The sequence below is a fragment of the Canis lupus genome, chromosome 13 (genome assembly GCF_003254725.2).
Source record: "Canis lupus dingo isolate Sandy chromosome 13, ASM325472v2, whole genome shotgun sequence".
In the NCBI taxonomy this organism is placed as follows: domain Eukaryota; kingdom Metazoa; phylum Chordata; class Mammalia; order Carnivora; family Canidae; genus Canis; species Canis lupus.
In genome coordinates, this window is record NC_064255.1 from 18,791,719 (window position 1) to 18,808,243 (window position 16,525).

A 16,525-nucleotide genomic window follows, 5' to 3' on the forward strand; every position below is an offset into this window, starting at 1 on the left:
GGGTCCTGCAATCATCTCTGCATCTGGCTCCCTGCTCAGTGGGAACCCTGTTTCTCCCTCTCCCTCTGCCCCTCATCCCTGCTCATGGTCTCTCTCTCTCTCTCAAATAAATAAATAAAATCTTTTTAAAAAGAAAGTTCTTTAAATAATATAAAAGCAAAATATGTGACAGATACTACTATCGAAATCAATATACAGGTAGAAAAGGCAAGTGGTAAATTTAGAAATATTTCTTTTCATAAGTAATAGTTTACTAGGTAAACATCAGACTTACGTTTGAAAGCAGGGTACATTGGAACCATATTGGTTACAAGGAATGCATCATATTTAGCTTCCGGTGATGAGCTCAGATCTAAACGTTAGGCAAACAAATAGTGTCCATTACTTACCAAAATCTATATCAATGAAAAAAATCAACCTTCTAAAATGGTCCAAACTGCTTGAAGTGAATGGTGAATGGATCTACTCTTTTTTTCTACTTATTCCCTACTTGATACAGCATTTCCTACTTCCCCTCCCACTCAATCTCCTTTCTTCACCGAGTTCTCTACCCAAAATTTTTACAATGCTTTTGCTTCCTACTAGTCTTGGGTTGACTAAATATTACCTAAAAGAAAAAAAAAATATTACCTAAAAGAATTCCTTGATTTCACTAGCATAATTTGGACTTTAAAAATGTCATCACCTTACTGAGAGATAATAAAAGGGCTTCTCATATTCTTAAGCGATCACCTGTATAGATGGTACTTAAAACCTTAATGTCCTAACAATGTAAGATTTCACTTTCAGATTCCCATTTAATGATGAGAGGGGGCACGCTCTCTATTCCCTTGTGCTTTAGAATTCTTCTAGACAATAGGATTTCTGAAAGGTGGTCTCTCTTCTGAAGGATTTTAGAAGGATCCCATAGAAGTTCACTTCTTCAATCTCTTGACCACCTCTTCTGAAGAAAACCTGACCACAGAAATCCTAACAGTACAGATTCCAGAAAGTAACACCTCTCTAGAATGGTCAGATCCTAATATTCTGTAACTTACAGGGAGGGAAGAGGAATCCATTGGACATCTGTTTATCATTTTTGTAGGCCAAACAGCTTTGACTGAAACTCGGAGACACACGGACATCAGGCCGGACACAGTTGGTCAGGTACTCAGGGACGCCAGAGACCTCAGCCTGCACAGGGAGTCAGAGGTAGTTAGGAATGCCATCACAAAGACCACGCTAAAGCGACAGGGAAATACTGAAACCAGGCTGCTCTGTCATGAATAGTCAGAACCAAAACCCCTCTAGTTTTTACTATAGCTCATACTCTGATACACCCTGACTCCTAAAAAAAAAAAAAAAAAAAAAAAAAAAAGCCTCAGTTTTAAAAGCAGTAAGCCAGGAATTTTCAAACTCTTGTTTTTTCAGTGGTGGAACTCTTTCATCAAAGTCTCAAGTAAAACAACAGTACGGAAAGCAGAAATTGCACTGTTGAAATACTCGATAGGATTCCATGGGAAACAGCTTAAAAAAGAACACTCAAATAAATAATATAGATATATCCTCTATAAAAGTGTGTACTAGGGCATATGCACATGCATACTAACGGGAAGCTGGGTTTGCAGCACTGGATGTATTCACTTGTAATCAGAAATCAAAAACATACCTCAACTGCCAAATACATTTTTCTAATTCTAGATAAAATTTACCTATCTCATCTACCCCACAACTGAAACCCCCACACACAATCTGTATTAAAAAATGGGATGTTGACAGTCAGGGAGGCTGTACGTGGCTGGGGCAGGGGGATATGGGAACTCTGTTTCTACTCAATTTTGCTGTGAACCTAAAACTCCTATAAAAAAATAAAGTCTATTAGAACAAACAGTCAAATCTTGATGACTTCTACAACTATCATGCAATGGCAAGCAGAGTAAAAACAATGAAAAGTGTTAGCATACTCCCTTGATATATCAATAATTTAACATAGTCCCATGAATTTATTAGGGCACTGGATAGAGTCTAGTTCAAAATATCTTGCAATAGTTTCAGTGTAAGATTTCTTTGATCAAGAAAAATTAAAATATTTTCTAAGACAAATTTCTGTTAGGCAAGAAATCATTACATTAATGCAAGGAATGTAATTGCATGAAGAACATGAAACACAATTTTTTCAATGACCTGTTTGGAAATAGTGTATGATGTCCAGAGTGGCATTAGGAATATTTCACTATAACCACTTTCAAAGTCAGTGTGATATAAGATATCATATCTAGTCCGATAAAGCACTGCAGGACGTCCATAGAGGAGGTGTCTCTCTAGGAAAGAGAACATAAACTGTGTTAAACACATATTAAATTTTACATCAAATGTGAAAGAAATATTGGAAGAGTCAAGTTGTCCAAAATTTGCTTGCTTACTTATTAATAGTGTAGTTCCTTCTTCTTAATTTAATCAAGTTAGTTTTCCTAACACTTTGTGGTTTATCTGATCACCTAAGCATGGGTCAAAGTTTAATGTTACTGAAAATAGACGGTAGATGCCATATTTATTTTAATGCTTTTTTTTCAGTTATAAAGAATTTTAATCTGTATAGGAAGAAAACCTTATAATAAAAATTGAAATGATTCAGCAGAATGGGGAGTCAATAGGATTGATTTTTCTTGAATTAATTCATTTGACCCCTGAAAAGGCTCATCAGATTAACCAATGATTTAATTAAGAGGAAGGCACTCTTTGATCATTATTTGCAAACTGCAACTCAAATAATGCATTATTTCAGCATAAACAGTGAGTAGTAATGAGCATTTAAAGTAAGCAGCTTTATCACATGGAGGAAACTCTTTAGGTAAGAACTTAAAGGAACATGTATAGATAAAATAAGTGGGCATTCAAGGGGGTCCCTTAAATACAGAAGGTGGCGGAGGGGTGGTCGTCAGTTACCAAAGCACTCAATTAAGACCTAAGATTGTGGACCTCCAAGAGAAAGCTCTCTTAGGGGGAAAACAACTACAACAAAAGGTCTGAAACCTTACTCTTTTAAGAAGAAATGAGAATTTAGTGTGTAAACTTTCATTCCACACCCACAATAAATGCCTGGAGTTTGAACTGCCCATTTTGGATAGCTATAGTCAAAACTTTCATACATTTTTGGAAATTGGGGTCCTAGAGACCAAAACTATTTAGAGATTGAGGCTTAGGCAACTCACAATTCCCTAGGTGATAATCAAAAAAATATATAGTTTTATTAGAGAAAATCAGTTCCGGCAATCACTTATTAAATTATGTATACATGTTGCTTTAATTAAAGTATTACCATTCTATGCAAGTAACAGAGAAAACTCTTCGTAGAATATTTTGCAAGACTTTCCCAAGTAGAACTGCTGATTTGAGGCAAAGTGGCCCACACTGCTATCGCAAAAGCCTGTTCTGGGTGATTTGGCTTCTTCAGCAATGAAGTAATGGAGAAGCCTTGTTTAAGCTGCCAAATTTGAGGACCCACCCCTAAGAATTAGAACATAATACGATAGCCTTATATGAATGAATTATAATGAACAAGTGAAAAGCCAGCAAATCATAACAGTAGTACTTGGGGGCAGTTAACCAAGTCAGACTTTCCTTCAAAACTCAAACCAAACCTTTTCTAGGTTCAAAATTTCCATTAACGTTTTCCTTGTTTTCATTTTTGTTGCCTCTGAATTTCCTGGTTTCAGCTGGAAGCAGAAGTATCAAAATTCTTTGAGAAGCTATTCTCTTTGTATCATTCAAATTTCAATGCTTACCAAACACATTCCTCCAAATTCAAATGCAAACCTAGTATCCAATCTATTCCATTAAGAGACAACAAAACAGCAGCCAGGGTCCATACAATAGCAGCCACCAACAGTAGTCTTGGGCAATCTAAAGATTCCACCGAATCTGGCTTCTCAGTTCTCATTTACTGGCATTCCTCAGCCAAACACCTCCCTCCATGAAGGCTGGTTTATTTATAATATTCTGGTCCCAATCATCCTTAGCAACTCTATGCCATTATACGTGTGATTCCTTTTCTTTCTACCAGGAATGGCTTCTCCAACAGTCCTGTCACCTATCTTCCTTCAAATTTTTCATTAATATATTCTCTCTCATCAAACGTTTACTGAGTACCTTCTTTGTGCCAGGCCTCAGGCTATAGAAGAGAGATACTGGGCAAAGATAATGACGAGAGAGCTCTTACTGATGTAGGAAAGACATTAGGGTTCGGAGCCAACAGCAAGAAAGAATTCTTGAGATGTCTTTGGTGCAAAAACATGGTTCTATTAAAGCACTGGGGCAAGACCTATGGGCAGAAAGAGCTGCCCTGGGGTCATGAAAAGTGGCCTCAATTAGATACTTTCAAGTTGGGAAGGGGTTAGGGATAGCATAAGTCTCTGAGGAATTTGGAAGTAAGGTTCCCAGGACCTTGAGGGCTCTAGCTATTGTTAGGAAAAGGTCATTTACTACTGTCTATTAAGACCTTAATCAGAAGACCCCTCAGATATATATCAGTGAGTCATATGCTTGGGGGATGATTGCCAACATATATCTTGAAGGGAAGAGATAAAGGAAGTTTCCAAAGGAATTTTTATATGTTAAAGTAGACTTACAGGATCCTGGGGGTTGGGCTGAGGTGGCCTTTTGCCGTTAGCAAAGTATTAACTTCGAAGCAGCTGAGTTCCTAGAGGAATGTCACTCTGCCTGTTTCAAGGACTTGTCAATGGGCTATAAGTAGTAAGGGAATTTAATTTTTCTTTTGCCTTCATTTCCCACATCATTACCTTCTAAAAGCTCATGGTTCAATGGGAGAGACCAACATGGCACAAATAACTCAAGTGCAGTATGGTATGCACTATATCAGCGATGTCTACAGAGTGTAATGGAAACACAGAACATGATGAATGCTATGGGTGGGAAGAAGGTGGCATCAGTACAGTCTTTACAGAATGTAGGAAGCTAGGCCAGGTTGACCTCGGCATGGTTTATGCCTGCTGCCCTGGCATAATTGTTAATAGCGCCCCTTCCATACTCAAATGTGGATGACAAATAACATGCTCACATAGTCCAGCACCAGTGGAAGAGAAATGAAGGAGAGAGGGAGAGAGGGGACCAAAGGGAAAGAGACATCTTAAGATTCACTTTCTTCTGAAAGATTTTCCCTGTTAAGATTCTCCATCTCTATTCACTCTTCTGCTCTGAATGTATAGAAATGTACACTTCATAGCTCTTCAGAAATGTGCATTTCATCATAGCTCCCAAGCTAAGTACAATTGCAGTTTTGGCCCCATAGCTGAAGCACAAATACATCATTATATGACTTTTTCTTAAAGGTTAACTGGGCATATATAGCATAAAGAAAAAACAATATAGAGGTTTTGACAGTTTCCTAAAATCCAACCAATTTCCCCAATTAACCCAAAGAATTTACTCAGATCTTCCTGAAGCATAATTATTTCATCTAAGAAAGAGGTGAAATAATCTTTGTGGTAAGAAACACAAATTTTATGGTCCAGAATAAAAATTTAGGTTTTCCTTTTCAGTTTGTCAGAGTATCAAAGAACCATTGATTCTTGGTCATAGCCTGACTCTGCTACTCATTGTGACATCTTGCACAAGCTACCCATTGCATTTCTGTTTAGCAGAAAATTCCTGCTTGAGCCATAAATATGTACTTGAATCTGTCTCTGGACAAATAAGCTCTTCATCTTGAGACCAGCCACCCTGGAGATGAGCCTGCAAGCCTCTACTTTTGAAATACATTCCTCATGATTTCTTGATATAGGTCTAATGTACTCCATGTCTTGTTAGGCTGGGTTCCTACTCCATGGGATTCCAGACAGAGTCTTCATTCTATACCCCACTTCCCTGTTTACAATAGTCTCTGGCATTTTGGGTACATGCCAAGGTTCTCCTCCAGATACCACATTTGGCAAAATACTGTGAGGCAAATCTTTTTAAGTGGTATGGACTTCCCCAGGGCTCATTCTTTTGTCTTCCAATATTTGGTCATCCAGACTTGGAGTTTGTATTTCTTTTCCCTCCTTAGCTTCCTGATTCATATTCCCACAGATTAGCTGGCTGACTTGAGGGCCACATAAAAATCTTTTTTTGTCTTTTTTTTTTTTTTTTTAAAAACATTCATTCCTACATAATATGCCCTTGGATTTTACCACATAATCTCTATTCAAGGTCTTTCTTTTTCCTTCATCCTTTCTCCTCCTTTCCCTTGCAAGTGCCTGCTGTCATTTATTGCCATGTCAACCTCTTCTGAGATTTGATTTGATGCCTGTTAATGTCCTGTTCTTTCCTATCTCAACCTTTAAGACACTATCCTGTAATTCATCAACTGGCTACATTTTGTGATAAAATAATAATTTAGGGAGGATAGGGATTTTCTCTGTTTTGTTCATCATTTTATCTCTTTAGCTCTAACAATAGCAAATGTATAATATCTACTTGGTAAATACTTGTTAAATAAATGGATGATTGTATTAGTTTTTTAAGACACTGTTCTTTATGACTCTCAAGAACTGACTTTCTATGTATGATCTGCCTAATACAATCCTGAGAGATATGTAACTGGATTAATAGCTTCACTTTACTAATGAAGGAAGTAGAGGTTCATTATTTATACAAGATAATTCAGGGATCCCTGGGTGGCGCAGCGGTTTGGCGCCTGCCTTTGGCCCGGGGCGTGATCCTGGAGACCCAGGATCGAGTCCCACATCAGGCTCCCTGCATGAAGCCTGCCTCTCCCTCTGCCTATGTCTCTGCCTCTCTCTCTCTGTGACTATCATAAATAAATAAAAATTAAAAAAAAAAAAAAGATAATTCAGTTACAAAGCAGTACCCAGAATCTAAGCCTCCATCCTCCTGGTCTATTATTCTTCATTAGCATTTTGGGCAGTCTCCAAGTGCCTGCTAACTATTGGGTTATTCTAAGGGAGGGCATACTGGAATGAAGAACCAACTACTCCCAGGCATGAGTTCTCCCTGAGTCATGCTTGGTAAGAAGCTAATAAGAACAGCAGTGTGCCTTGAAAAAAGCAAAGCAAAGCTGGAGGTATCACAATTCAGGACTTCAAGTTATATTACAAAGCCATAGTAATCAAAACAGTATGGTTCTGGCACAAAAATAGACACATAGATCAATGGAACAGAATAGAAAACCCAGAAGTGAACCCACAACTATATGGTCAATTAATCTTCAACAAAGCTGGAAAGATTATCCAATGGAAAAAGACAGCCTCTTTAAACAAATGGTGTTGGGAAAACTGAACAGCATCTTACAAAAGAATGAAATGGATCACTTTCTGTCACCATACACAAAAATAAACTCAAAATGGGTTAAAGACCCAAATGTGAGACAGGAAACCATTAAAATCCTAGAGGAGAACACAGGGAATAACCTCTTTAACATCAGCCGTAGCAACATTTTTCTAGATATGTCTCCTAAGGCCAGGGAAACAAAAACAAAAATAAACTATTGAGATTTCATCAGAATAAAAAACTTCTGCACAAGAAAGGAAACAATCAACAAAGCTAAAAGGCTACCTAAGGAATGGGAGAAGATACCTGCAAATGACATATTTGATGAAAGGCTAGTATTCAAAATATATAAAGAACTAACACAGCTAAACAGCCAAAAAACAAATAATCCAATTTAAAAATGGGCAGAAGACACAAATTGACATTTTTTCAAAGAAGACATATAGATGACCAACAGACACATGAAAGGATGCTCAGTGTCACTGATCATCAGGGAAATGCAGATCAAAACTACAATGAGATATCACTTCACACCTATCAGAATGGCTAAAATCAAAACACAAGAAACAGGTGTTGGTGAGGATGTAGAGAAAAAGGAACTCTCATGCACTGATGGTGGGAATGCGAACTGGTGCAGTCACTCCAGAAAACAGTATTGAGTTTCCTCAAAAAGTTAAAAACGGAACTACTCTAAGACCCAGAAGTTCTACTACCAGGTATTTACCCAAAGAATACAACAATACTAATTCAAAGGGATACATGCAGCCCAATGTTCATAACAGCATTATCTACAATAGCCAAATTATGGAAATAGTCCAAATGCCCATTCCATTGACTAATGAATGGATAAGGAAGATACGATTATATATAACATATATAATACTATATTATTATATATAGTAATATTACCCAGCCACCAAAAATAGTGAAATCTTGCCATTTGCAAAAAGGATGGAGCTAGAGAGTATTATGCTAAACAAAATAAGTCAGAGAAAGATAAATGCCATACGATTTCACTCATATGTGGAATTTAAGGAACAAAACAAATTATCATAGGGAAAAAAAAGAGAGAGAGAGGAAACAGACTCTTAACTATGAAGAACAAATTGATGGCTACCAGAGGGGAGGTGTGTGGGGGTGATGGATCGAATAAGTAATAAAGGGATAAAGAGTGAACTTGTGATGAGCACCAGGTGTTGTATAGAAGTGTTGAATCACTAAATTGTACACCTGCAACTAATATTACATTGTATGTTCATTAACTGGAATTAAAATAAGTTTAAATAAATTAGTTAATTTTAAAAGAATAGAAATTTGTATCAAAGCATCTAGTACTTCAAAAACAACTTCCAAACCCTAATGAGCACAGAGATTCCCTTAATATTTTCTCTTCATACCAACCCTTAGAATAAGAAGGCATTTACAGAGAAAAGCCCAAGGGTTTTAGTGTCACATAGAACTGGAGTCAAATCTCATCTCAGCTTTTGATAGAAGTGATTCTGTAACTTCACCTCCCCAAAGCTTCATATCTCACTGGGATGTTGCACCGTTTAGAGACAAAATAGGTAAAGTACCTAGCTCAGTCTTCACCCAGAGTGGTTGTAGTTGTAATTGCAGTGATTTTGCAAAAAGTATATGCTCTACTTCAATAGCAGCAGGAATACTGGTAGTCTGAGGTTATTAAAATTCAGCATCTGTTCTATCTAATTCACTTTGAATCTTACTATAATCATAAAGAATTATACCAATTGTTGATTTCTCCCAAATCTTCCCCAACACACACAGAAGGATACACATATAGAAAAACATAAGGATATCTTCCTTCTTTCTCTAGCAGAACTAATATCTCCAAAAATAACAAAAATTAGATCTCAGCATTGAAAAGAGCTACATAGAAGATTTCCTGTCTAGTCTAGTCCTTTTCTGATTTAAAGTTAACAAGAGGGCAGCCCGGGTGGCTCAGCAGTTTAGCGCCGCCTTCGGCCCAGGGTACAATCCTGGAGACCTGGGATGGAGTCCCGTATCAGGTTCCCTGCATGGAGCCTGCTTCTCCCTCTGCCTGTATCTCTGTCTCTCTCTCTCTCTGTGTGTGTCTGTCATGAATAAATAAATAAAATCTTAAAATAAATAAAGTTAACAAGAGTTATTAGTGCTTCCGTTATTTTTCTATTTAAACTAACTTTATTGTCCAACATATATGGTGATGATTTTTAATTCCTTTCTTCATGAAGATGATAGTGAATGCCAACCTAACAAAATATAAAACATTTTTACACCAATGTAAATAGAGGAAAGACTAAGGTAAAAATAAATAGCATAATTATTCTTAAAGTGAAAATTATATGTGGCTGTGGTGCCCAAATTGCCTACTATGAGAAATTTAACATTTTTCATTTTGATCATTCATTTGTCTATTGATTCAATGTCTCAAAGAAGTAAGTTTTCATTGCACAGCAAATTTGCTAAGACATTACATACATGTGACTTGGAAAGAACAGCAGTCGTGCAATTAAAATCCAGAATTCACCACAAACCTAGAAATATTAATGCTTTAGCAAACAGTTTAGGTCACTATTTTTGAAGGTTATATTTTTTTCTCTTCATTTTAGCGAAAGATTCAATCTTATAGCAGTTTAAATATTTATAGCAAAATATTGCCTAAGATTAATTCAATATACCTCAAGTATCCCCTGGGTAGTTTCACTATTGTGATGTACAGCTTGTACACGTGCATTATGTATGAGGGGGTTTGTGGCATATGACGTTAAAATAGCCACACATGAATGTGACAAACGGAATGTGCATAGCATGCGGTTTCTTATGAAAAAAAAAAAAAAAATCAGCTACCTACAGGTGTGTTTTTTTAAAAAAAAAAAAACTAGTAATAAAAAATAAACTAGGAATAAAAATAATACACTTTCCATTTCTATAGAATTTTAGGTCTACATAAAAGCCTCAAAAAATACTCCGAGATATCCAGAAGGGAGAAGTAATATTCTGAACATAACACATTCATGCGTTTACACAGTGACTCAAATTCATGAAGTTCTACTCTAGTAGAGCAGACATCCAATATTTCAAGTGGGAGACTGGATTTATGACCAGGAAACACCATAAAGACCTGTGATAACTCGGACAAAGAAAATGTCACTTTGTGGCTTCATAAATGACTAAGACAGGACCCGTAAGGAGACAGCCAATCACCAAGAGACAGAGATACAGGAAGACAGAGGAGAGAATACTGAGGCTTACACATGATCCAGAATCCAAACAAGGAAATGCTTTGCACATAATAAGACAATGGTATATACTTATTTTTATTCCATGTAATAGTTCTGAAGCCTCTCTTGTACCATTACAGACTGTTATATTAAGTCATGAGCAGATCAAAGAGATAGGCTAACATGATCCTCCCCTAATATTTTATGTCACCATGGTGATGCCATATGCAGGAAACTGTCAGTGACACAGCTGAAAGAACCAGAAGATATCTCAGAGAAATCAGTTCCCAGTTCAGGGTAGGCACCCAACTAACACCTGCGAAGTTCTAGTTCTATGAAAGCATATAAACTTTAAGCTTCGGTGATATAAAATCATCTTGAAGTAAGACACATTCACCTCTGAGTGGAGCACTGGGGAGGAACATCATTAACTATAGCTCCTGTCAGCCCCCAAAGTCAGTGATTTGCCTAGAAGATACTTCTTATTTTCATGCTCAGAAGTTTGAGACTACTGCTTTTTACTGAATTGTGAGATTGGTTTTGTCACATGAACACACTCCCACCAAGTTAAGTGCAGGATATTTTCCCAAAATGTAAATATCTTATTATCATGAATAGCCAGAGCCTGAACCAGCAAAAACATAAGAGTCCATTAAAAGTTATAATTGGAAAAAAAAAAAAGTTATAATTGGGGCACCTAGGTGGCTTAGTCAGTTAAGCATCTGCCTACAGCCCAGGTTATGATCTCAGGGTCCTGGGATTGAGCCCCACATCGGGCTCCCTGCTCAGCGGAGAGTCTGCTCCTCTCTTTTCCACTCTGACATTCTTCCCCACTTGTGCTCTCTCTCTTTTTCTATTTCAAATAAATAAATACAATCTTTTAAAAAAATTATCATAATTAATTATTTTATTAGTGCCTTTTAGAAGAGAAACATCTCAGTATTATTTCTCTGTCTTGGTGACTGAATATTTAAAAAACTGTGATCATAAGACTTTGTATTCCTTGACCCTGGCAACATTCCTTTTTTTCTAATTATAGCGACACTATATTTCACCAGCAGCTAGGTATCAAACATTTCAAATCACTTTCAGAGTTTGTGAAGGATTTGTATAACTTCTACCAACTAAATCCTATTTTCAAAGCTGTTTATCTAATTATGTACCCAAGAGTCTGTATGTTCTGGGCTCAAAGAGAGAAGAGGGAGAGTGGTGAGGCAAAAAAAGGAAAAAGGAGGAAAACAAATATTTGTACCAAAAGAGAAAATAAAGGGTATGCCTGGGAGGCTCAGTCAGTTAACTATCTGACTTTGGCTCAGGTCATAATCTCAGGGTCCTGGGATCAAGCCTGAGGTGAGCCCCACCTTGGGCTCCCTGCTCGATGGGGAGTCTGCTTATCCCTCTCCCTCTCCCTCTGCCCCTCTTCCCGCTCATCCTCTTTCTGTGTCTTTGTCTCTCTCTCAAATAAATAAATAAAATATTTTTTATTAAAAAAAAAAAGATAAAATAAGGGATGCCTGGGTGGCTCAGTCAGTTAAGCATGCAACTCTTAATTTCAGCTCAGGTCATGATTTCAGAATCCTGAGATCAAATCAAGCCCAAAGTTGGGTTCTGTGCTGGACATGGAGTCTACTTAAGATTCTCTCTCTGTCTGCCCCTCCCCTAAGCTCTCTCACACCCTCGATCTCTCTCTCATAAAAAAAAAAAAAAAGGGGGGGGGGGGACAATAAGTAAATAAAATCTACTGGTTTCTTGTCCTTTACTTAATCAGATTGAAAGCAACACAAATGATAAAACAGGGCTCTATATAAGCCAATAACTCAAATAATGCTCTCAGGAGAATTTGACACTGTGCACTGCTGCCTGACTAGGAGTCGGTGTGTTTGAGTTCTATTTTGATATGTTCTGTTTTGGAACATACTTCTTGTCATTCCTTTGCTGTTGCAAGATGCTATCCCATTTACTGTAGTAACAAACATTGGAGCTTTTCCCTCCCCTTCTATTTGCTTCTCATTTTCTGGAATTTCAAAACCAGAAGGAAGAGCCTGTGAGGTAGACAGCACTATAATTCCTTATGATTTACTGCCCTTTTGTAAAGGAGTATATACCACCACCCATTGGCATGTATCTTGCAGGACTGCATCCCTGGGGAAAGAATATTCCTTACTCCATTGGTTTCAAGTGCTCTGGCTTCACCAGTCAACTATGCATGGTATTGACAAATGTCTCATAAAAGCGGAAGCCTTGAGAGCCACTGCATGGTCCTGCTGTTCCTCTCTTCCCTCTGCCAAGAGAAGGGCATGCCCCAGCTAGGGGCTGTTTCTTCATCCTGGATTCCAGAATAAAGAGCGCCCACAGCCACACTAGGCCTATCATCAGCATACCGAAATGTGCGCAGGAAATGCAGCTTTCTTGGTACAAACCACTGAGACTCTCTTCTTTAGTCACAGGATTGCAAAAGTTGACAAATAAATGCATGTTATCACTGTACATTGTATTTTGTGTACATAAAATAAGAGGAGAATGAATTAGAGGGCTCAAGATGCTCCTTATGTAAAGAGGGAGTTCTGACATGGCTCCTTTGTGTAGCTCTCCCCACAACACATTCATTGCCTCTCCATGTACATAAGCTTTATCATAGGTACCATCATAGATACCATCATAGGTACTATAGGTACCAGCTGCTACTATTTATAACTCTGACTTCTAGTCCATTCAAAGAAGCATGCATTAGCACCTTCACTTATGGCCCATCAGATCACTGTGGTATACTTGTTTTTCAGAAAGCCTAAAAGCTACTGAGAAACAAGAGAAGCTGGTGGAGCTTTCCTGGCTATTCAAAGCTGGCTTCTTGCATACACAGAATAAACCAATACCCTTTGCCAGGTGGATATGAAAATCACATCACAACCCAAATTTTAATATTAAAAACTATTGTGCTTACACTATGGAGTAAATAGGAAGTCTCTTCGATTTCTGAAAACTAAAAACAAAAACTTATCTGGTTGTTTTTTTTCCCATCAACTCCTCACCTTCTGTAGACCCTTTTATATGAAGGCGTCTGTTGAGTTCATCCAATTTGTTCTTCATGTGAAAACCAGAAAAGGAAAAGGGGGGAAAAAAAAGCAAATGAGAAATGTCCTGTCTTTCCTACATGCTTCTTTCTACTTAGCATCTTGCTAAATTCAAAACAGGATCCTAAATTCCATCAGTTTCATAGCTCTGTAGAGGAATTATTTATTTCATTTCAAATTGACATTACAGGCTCCACCTCCTAGGAGATCTATAGGGTCATAAGCACCTTCCTTAATCTCTCCATGACTTTGTTTCCTTTTTCTAAAACTATGGATAATCCTGGAAGCAAGCTCCAGACTAGTTGGTAAGAGTGGTTATTTGGGCACAGACATATGTAAATTAATTAGAATACTATCTCAATATTTAAGATTAATCCCAGGTATACTAAAGTGATTCCTAAACTAATTTATGAAATCATTTTTTCCAAGGTTGGAAAGTAATGGCTCAGCAACTCTACCTTTCACTATATGTCCTAGAGACACCCTAGCTTGCATATACGAGAACACTGACCATAGTGTCTACCGCAGCATTGTCTGGAGGAGCTAACAACTGGAAATTACCAAATGTTCTCAAATAGGAAAATGAATAAAATCATTACAGTATATCTACACAATTAAACATTAACTATTAGCAATAAAAAATGAATGAGCTAAAACTCATGTATTGATATGCATAAATCTCAAAAATATACAATAATTGCAGGATACATATAGTATAACAGCATTTACATACAAATGTATAATATGCAAAACTATACAATAGGTTATTTTAGGGAACTGTATTAAAGATTAATTAATATATTATTTAAGAGATACATATCTTTGGAGTAAAAGTTTAGAGACCTCCTTGGCAATTATAAACACTATATTCAAGATACTAATTATCTTTGGGGTAGGAATGAAGTGGGATTGGCAGGGAGAGTGTACGCGTGGAACTTCCACTGCATCTGTAACATTTTCTTTCGTAGTCTTTTGGAGAATCTCATAGACAAAGACAATCTAGAATTCATCTAAAATGGTTTAAGATAACAAATCCAAAATATTTCTTGTTTTCCAGAAAAAAGGTAATTCAGAAAGCAAGATACAAATAAAAGATTCCTCTAAAGTTATATTTGGAATCCACCTCAAAGGCCACTTCCTATTGACTTTGGCAATGCAAACACCTCCAGCTGAGGTCTGAGAATTACCTGCCTTATAGTAATTAGCTTTGTTGGTTCTTGTCAGGAGCAAAAGTAGGAAGGAAAAATAAAAGGGGTTGGGGAAAGAAGAGCAAACTGAATTCCTCCAGTGGTGAGCTTTTCCCATCCTGTGGCTCCCAGGCTCCTAGGAATCCTGGAAGGTGGCAAATAGTAGAAGGGGATGGGCCAGGCAGGAGAACCATGTTCCATTCTTCCAAGGTCTAATAGAAGGTTTACACATTTACCCATAATAAAACCACACATGCAAAAATAACAGATTTTTTTTTTTTTTTTTTTTTGCTTTGTGTTGGAATCACATCAACTCAGTGTGGTAACACTGATTATTTCTTGCTGTCAGAGCACTGATTGGTAGCTATAAATGTCTTTGATCAATATAAAATTCAATAAGCAAATTATTGCTTAATACTTGTAGGTTGTTGTTCAAAAACTGTCCAAACACAATGTGCTGGGTGGTTTCTATTTGCACTCCCCCCCTCCCCATCCAGGCTGCACCCTCCCCTTCTCTGCTCTGCACCCTGGGAGACTGATCTCTAGGGACTGTACCGAAGAGCTGGCTTGCCTTCCAGCTCCCTCCTGGCTCCACCAATGCAAGGCACCAGTGGGGAATTAGAGGAGAGACAACAGAGGGTAATTACTTCCCCAGATTCCTCCCAGCAGGCTGCAGTGTACTCCTGCAACTCTCTACCAAATCCCAGAATTCCTCCTTATACAGTTCTCTCTCCCTGTTCTAGTCCCTTTATTGCTCAGGCCGAGAATTGACATCCTGCTAGCCCCAGGGTGCTCTATCATCCCTCACTGCCCTGCCTCTACCCGGCCAAGTTTGTGTAAATAGTCCTCTCATTAAACATGATTCACATAATCCCTTTAAACTCTCTTTAAAAACCTTTTGGGCATAGGCCATCTGTTTTCTATTGGGACCATGACAGATAGACACATGATCTAGGCTGAAAAAATGAAAAAGCCTTTGGTTGGGAATTGTGACTCTGCAGAATAGCATTGTGAATTCTACTTTTCTCACCCTTTGTTTTCTATACCTATGCTGCCCAGTATGGTAGCCATAAGCCATATATGGCTCTTTCAATTTGAAGTAATTAAACACAATTTAAATTTTAGTTCCAAGTACTTAAAAGCCATCTCTGGCCAGTGGCCAGCACAGATATAGACCATTTACTTCATCACGGAAAGTTCTATTGGACAGCACTGCTCTACACCCAACAAGCTCCTCCATTGATAAACATAAAGATTATTTCTACCTTTGGCTCTACCTTGTCATCACAGTTACAGCCCAGGTCAAAGTCAGACTGAAGGTACATAATCCCTGGGTAGTTGGGTCTGGTAACTTCCTCTGGCATGGTTGGCCTGAAGGTATGAGTGCGCAGGAGATGATTCAAACTTCCATGGGTTCCATTATTCGGAGCTGGCTTCAAGCCCAGGAGATCTGGTGAGGAGAAAAAATGATGCCATGTGCTTTATAAATATTTTTTGATGAGATATATTGAGAGTCAAAGCCATTCACCTTCCAAGGGTCTGAAAACTCTGAACACAAATCAGAATTGGATAGACGAAATTAGTTGTAGGTACTCATTTCTTAGTTCCTGAGCCATGCTAGTTTCACCATGTCTTGCCATGGCTTTCTGAAATAGCCCTGTTCGTTGCCCGACCATAGAGAGACATTCTTGAAAAGAAAGAGTGAATGTACGGGGCCCTGACTAGCTATTGCTTATGTCCGTGATAGCTACAGGAACCACCGATGTCAGTGTCAATGTCT

The 16,525-nt window shown here is 37.9% G+C and overlaps 1 protein-coding gene across 10 annotated transcripts in view; it reads right to left on the reverse strand.

Annotated features, from left to right (window-relative positions):
- ENPP2 (ectonucleotide pyrophosphatase/phosphodiesterase 2) overlaps nt 1-16,525 on the reverse strand; it is a 111,357-nt gene that overhangs the window by 10,260 nt on the left and 84,572 nt on the right. For 6 of the 10 annotated variants that reach the window (XM_035718476.2, XM_035718410.2, XM_035718261.1 and 3 more), the window contains 6 exons: nt 16,011-16,195; nt 13,517-13,568; nt 3,621-3,695; nt 2,164-2,300; nt 1,038-1,173; nt 275-352 (listed from right to left, as the gene is read on the reverse strand). In XM_035718476.2, coding sequence (XP_035574369.1) covers nt 275-352; nt 1,038-1,173; nt 2,164-2,300; nt 3,621-3,695; nt 13,517-13,568; nt 16,011-16,195 — 663 coding nt within the window. The remainder of the gene's footprint in view (nt 1-274; nt 353-1,037; nt 1,174-2,163; nt 2,301-3,620; nt 3,696-13,516; nt 13,569-16,010; nt 16,196-16,525) is intronic. The other 4 variants (XM_025451051.1, XM_025451056.3, XM_035718248.1 and 1 more) reach the window with 3 other exon arrangements.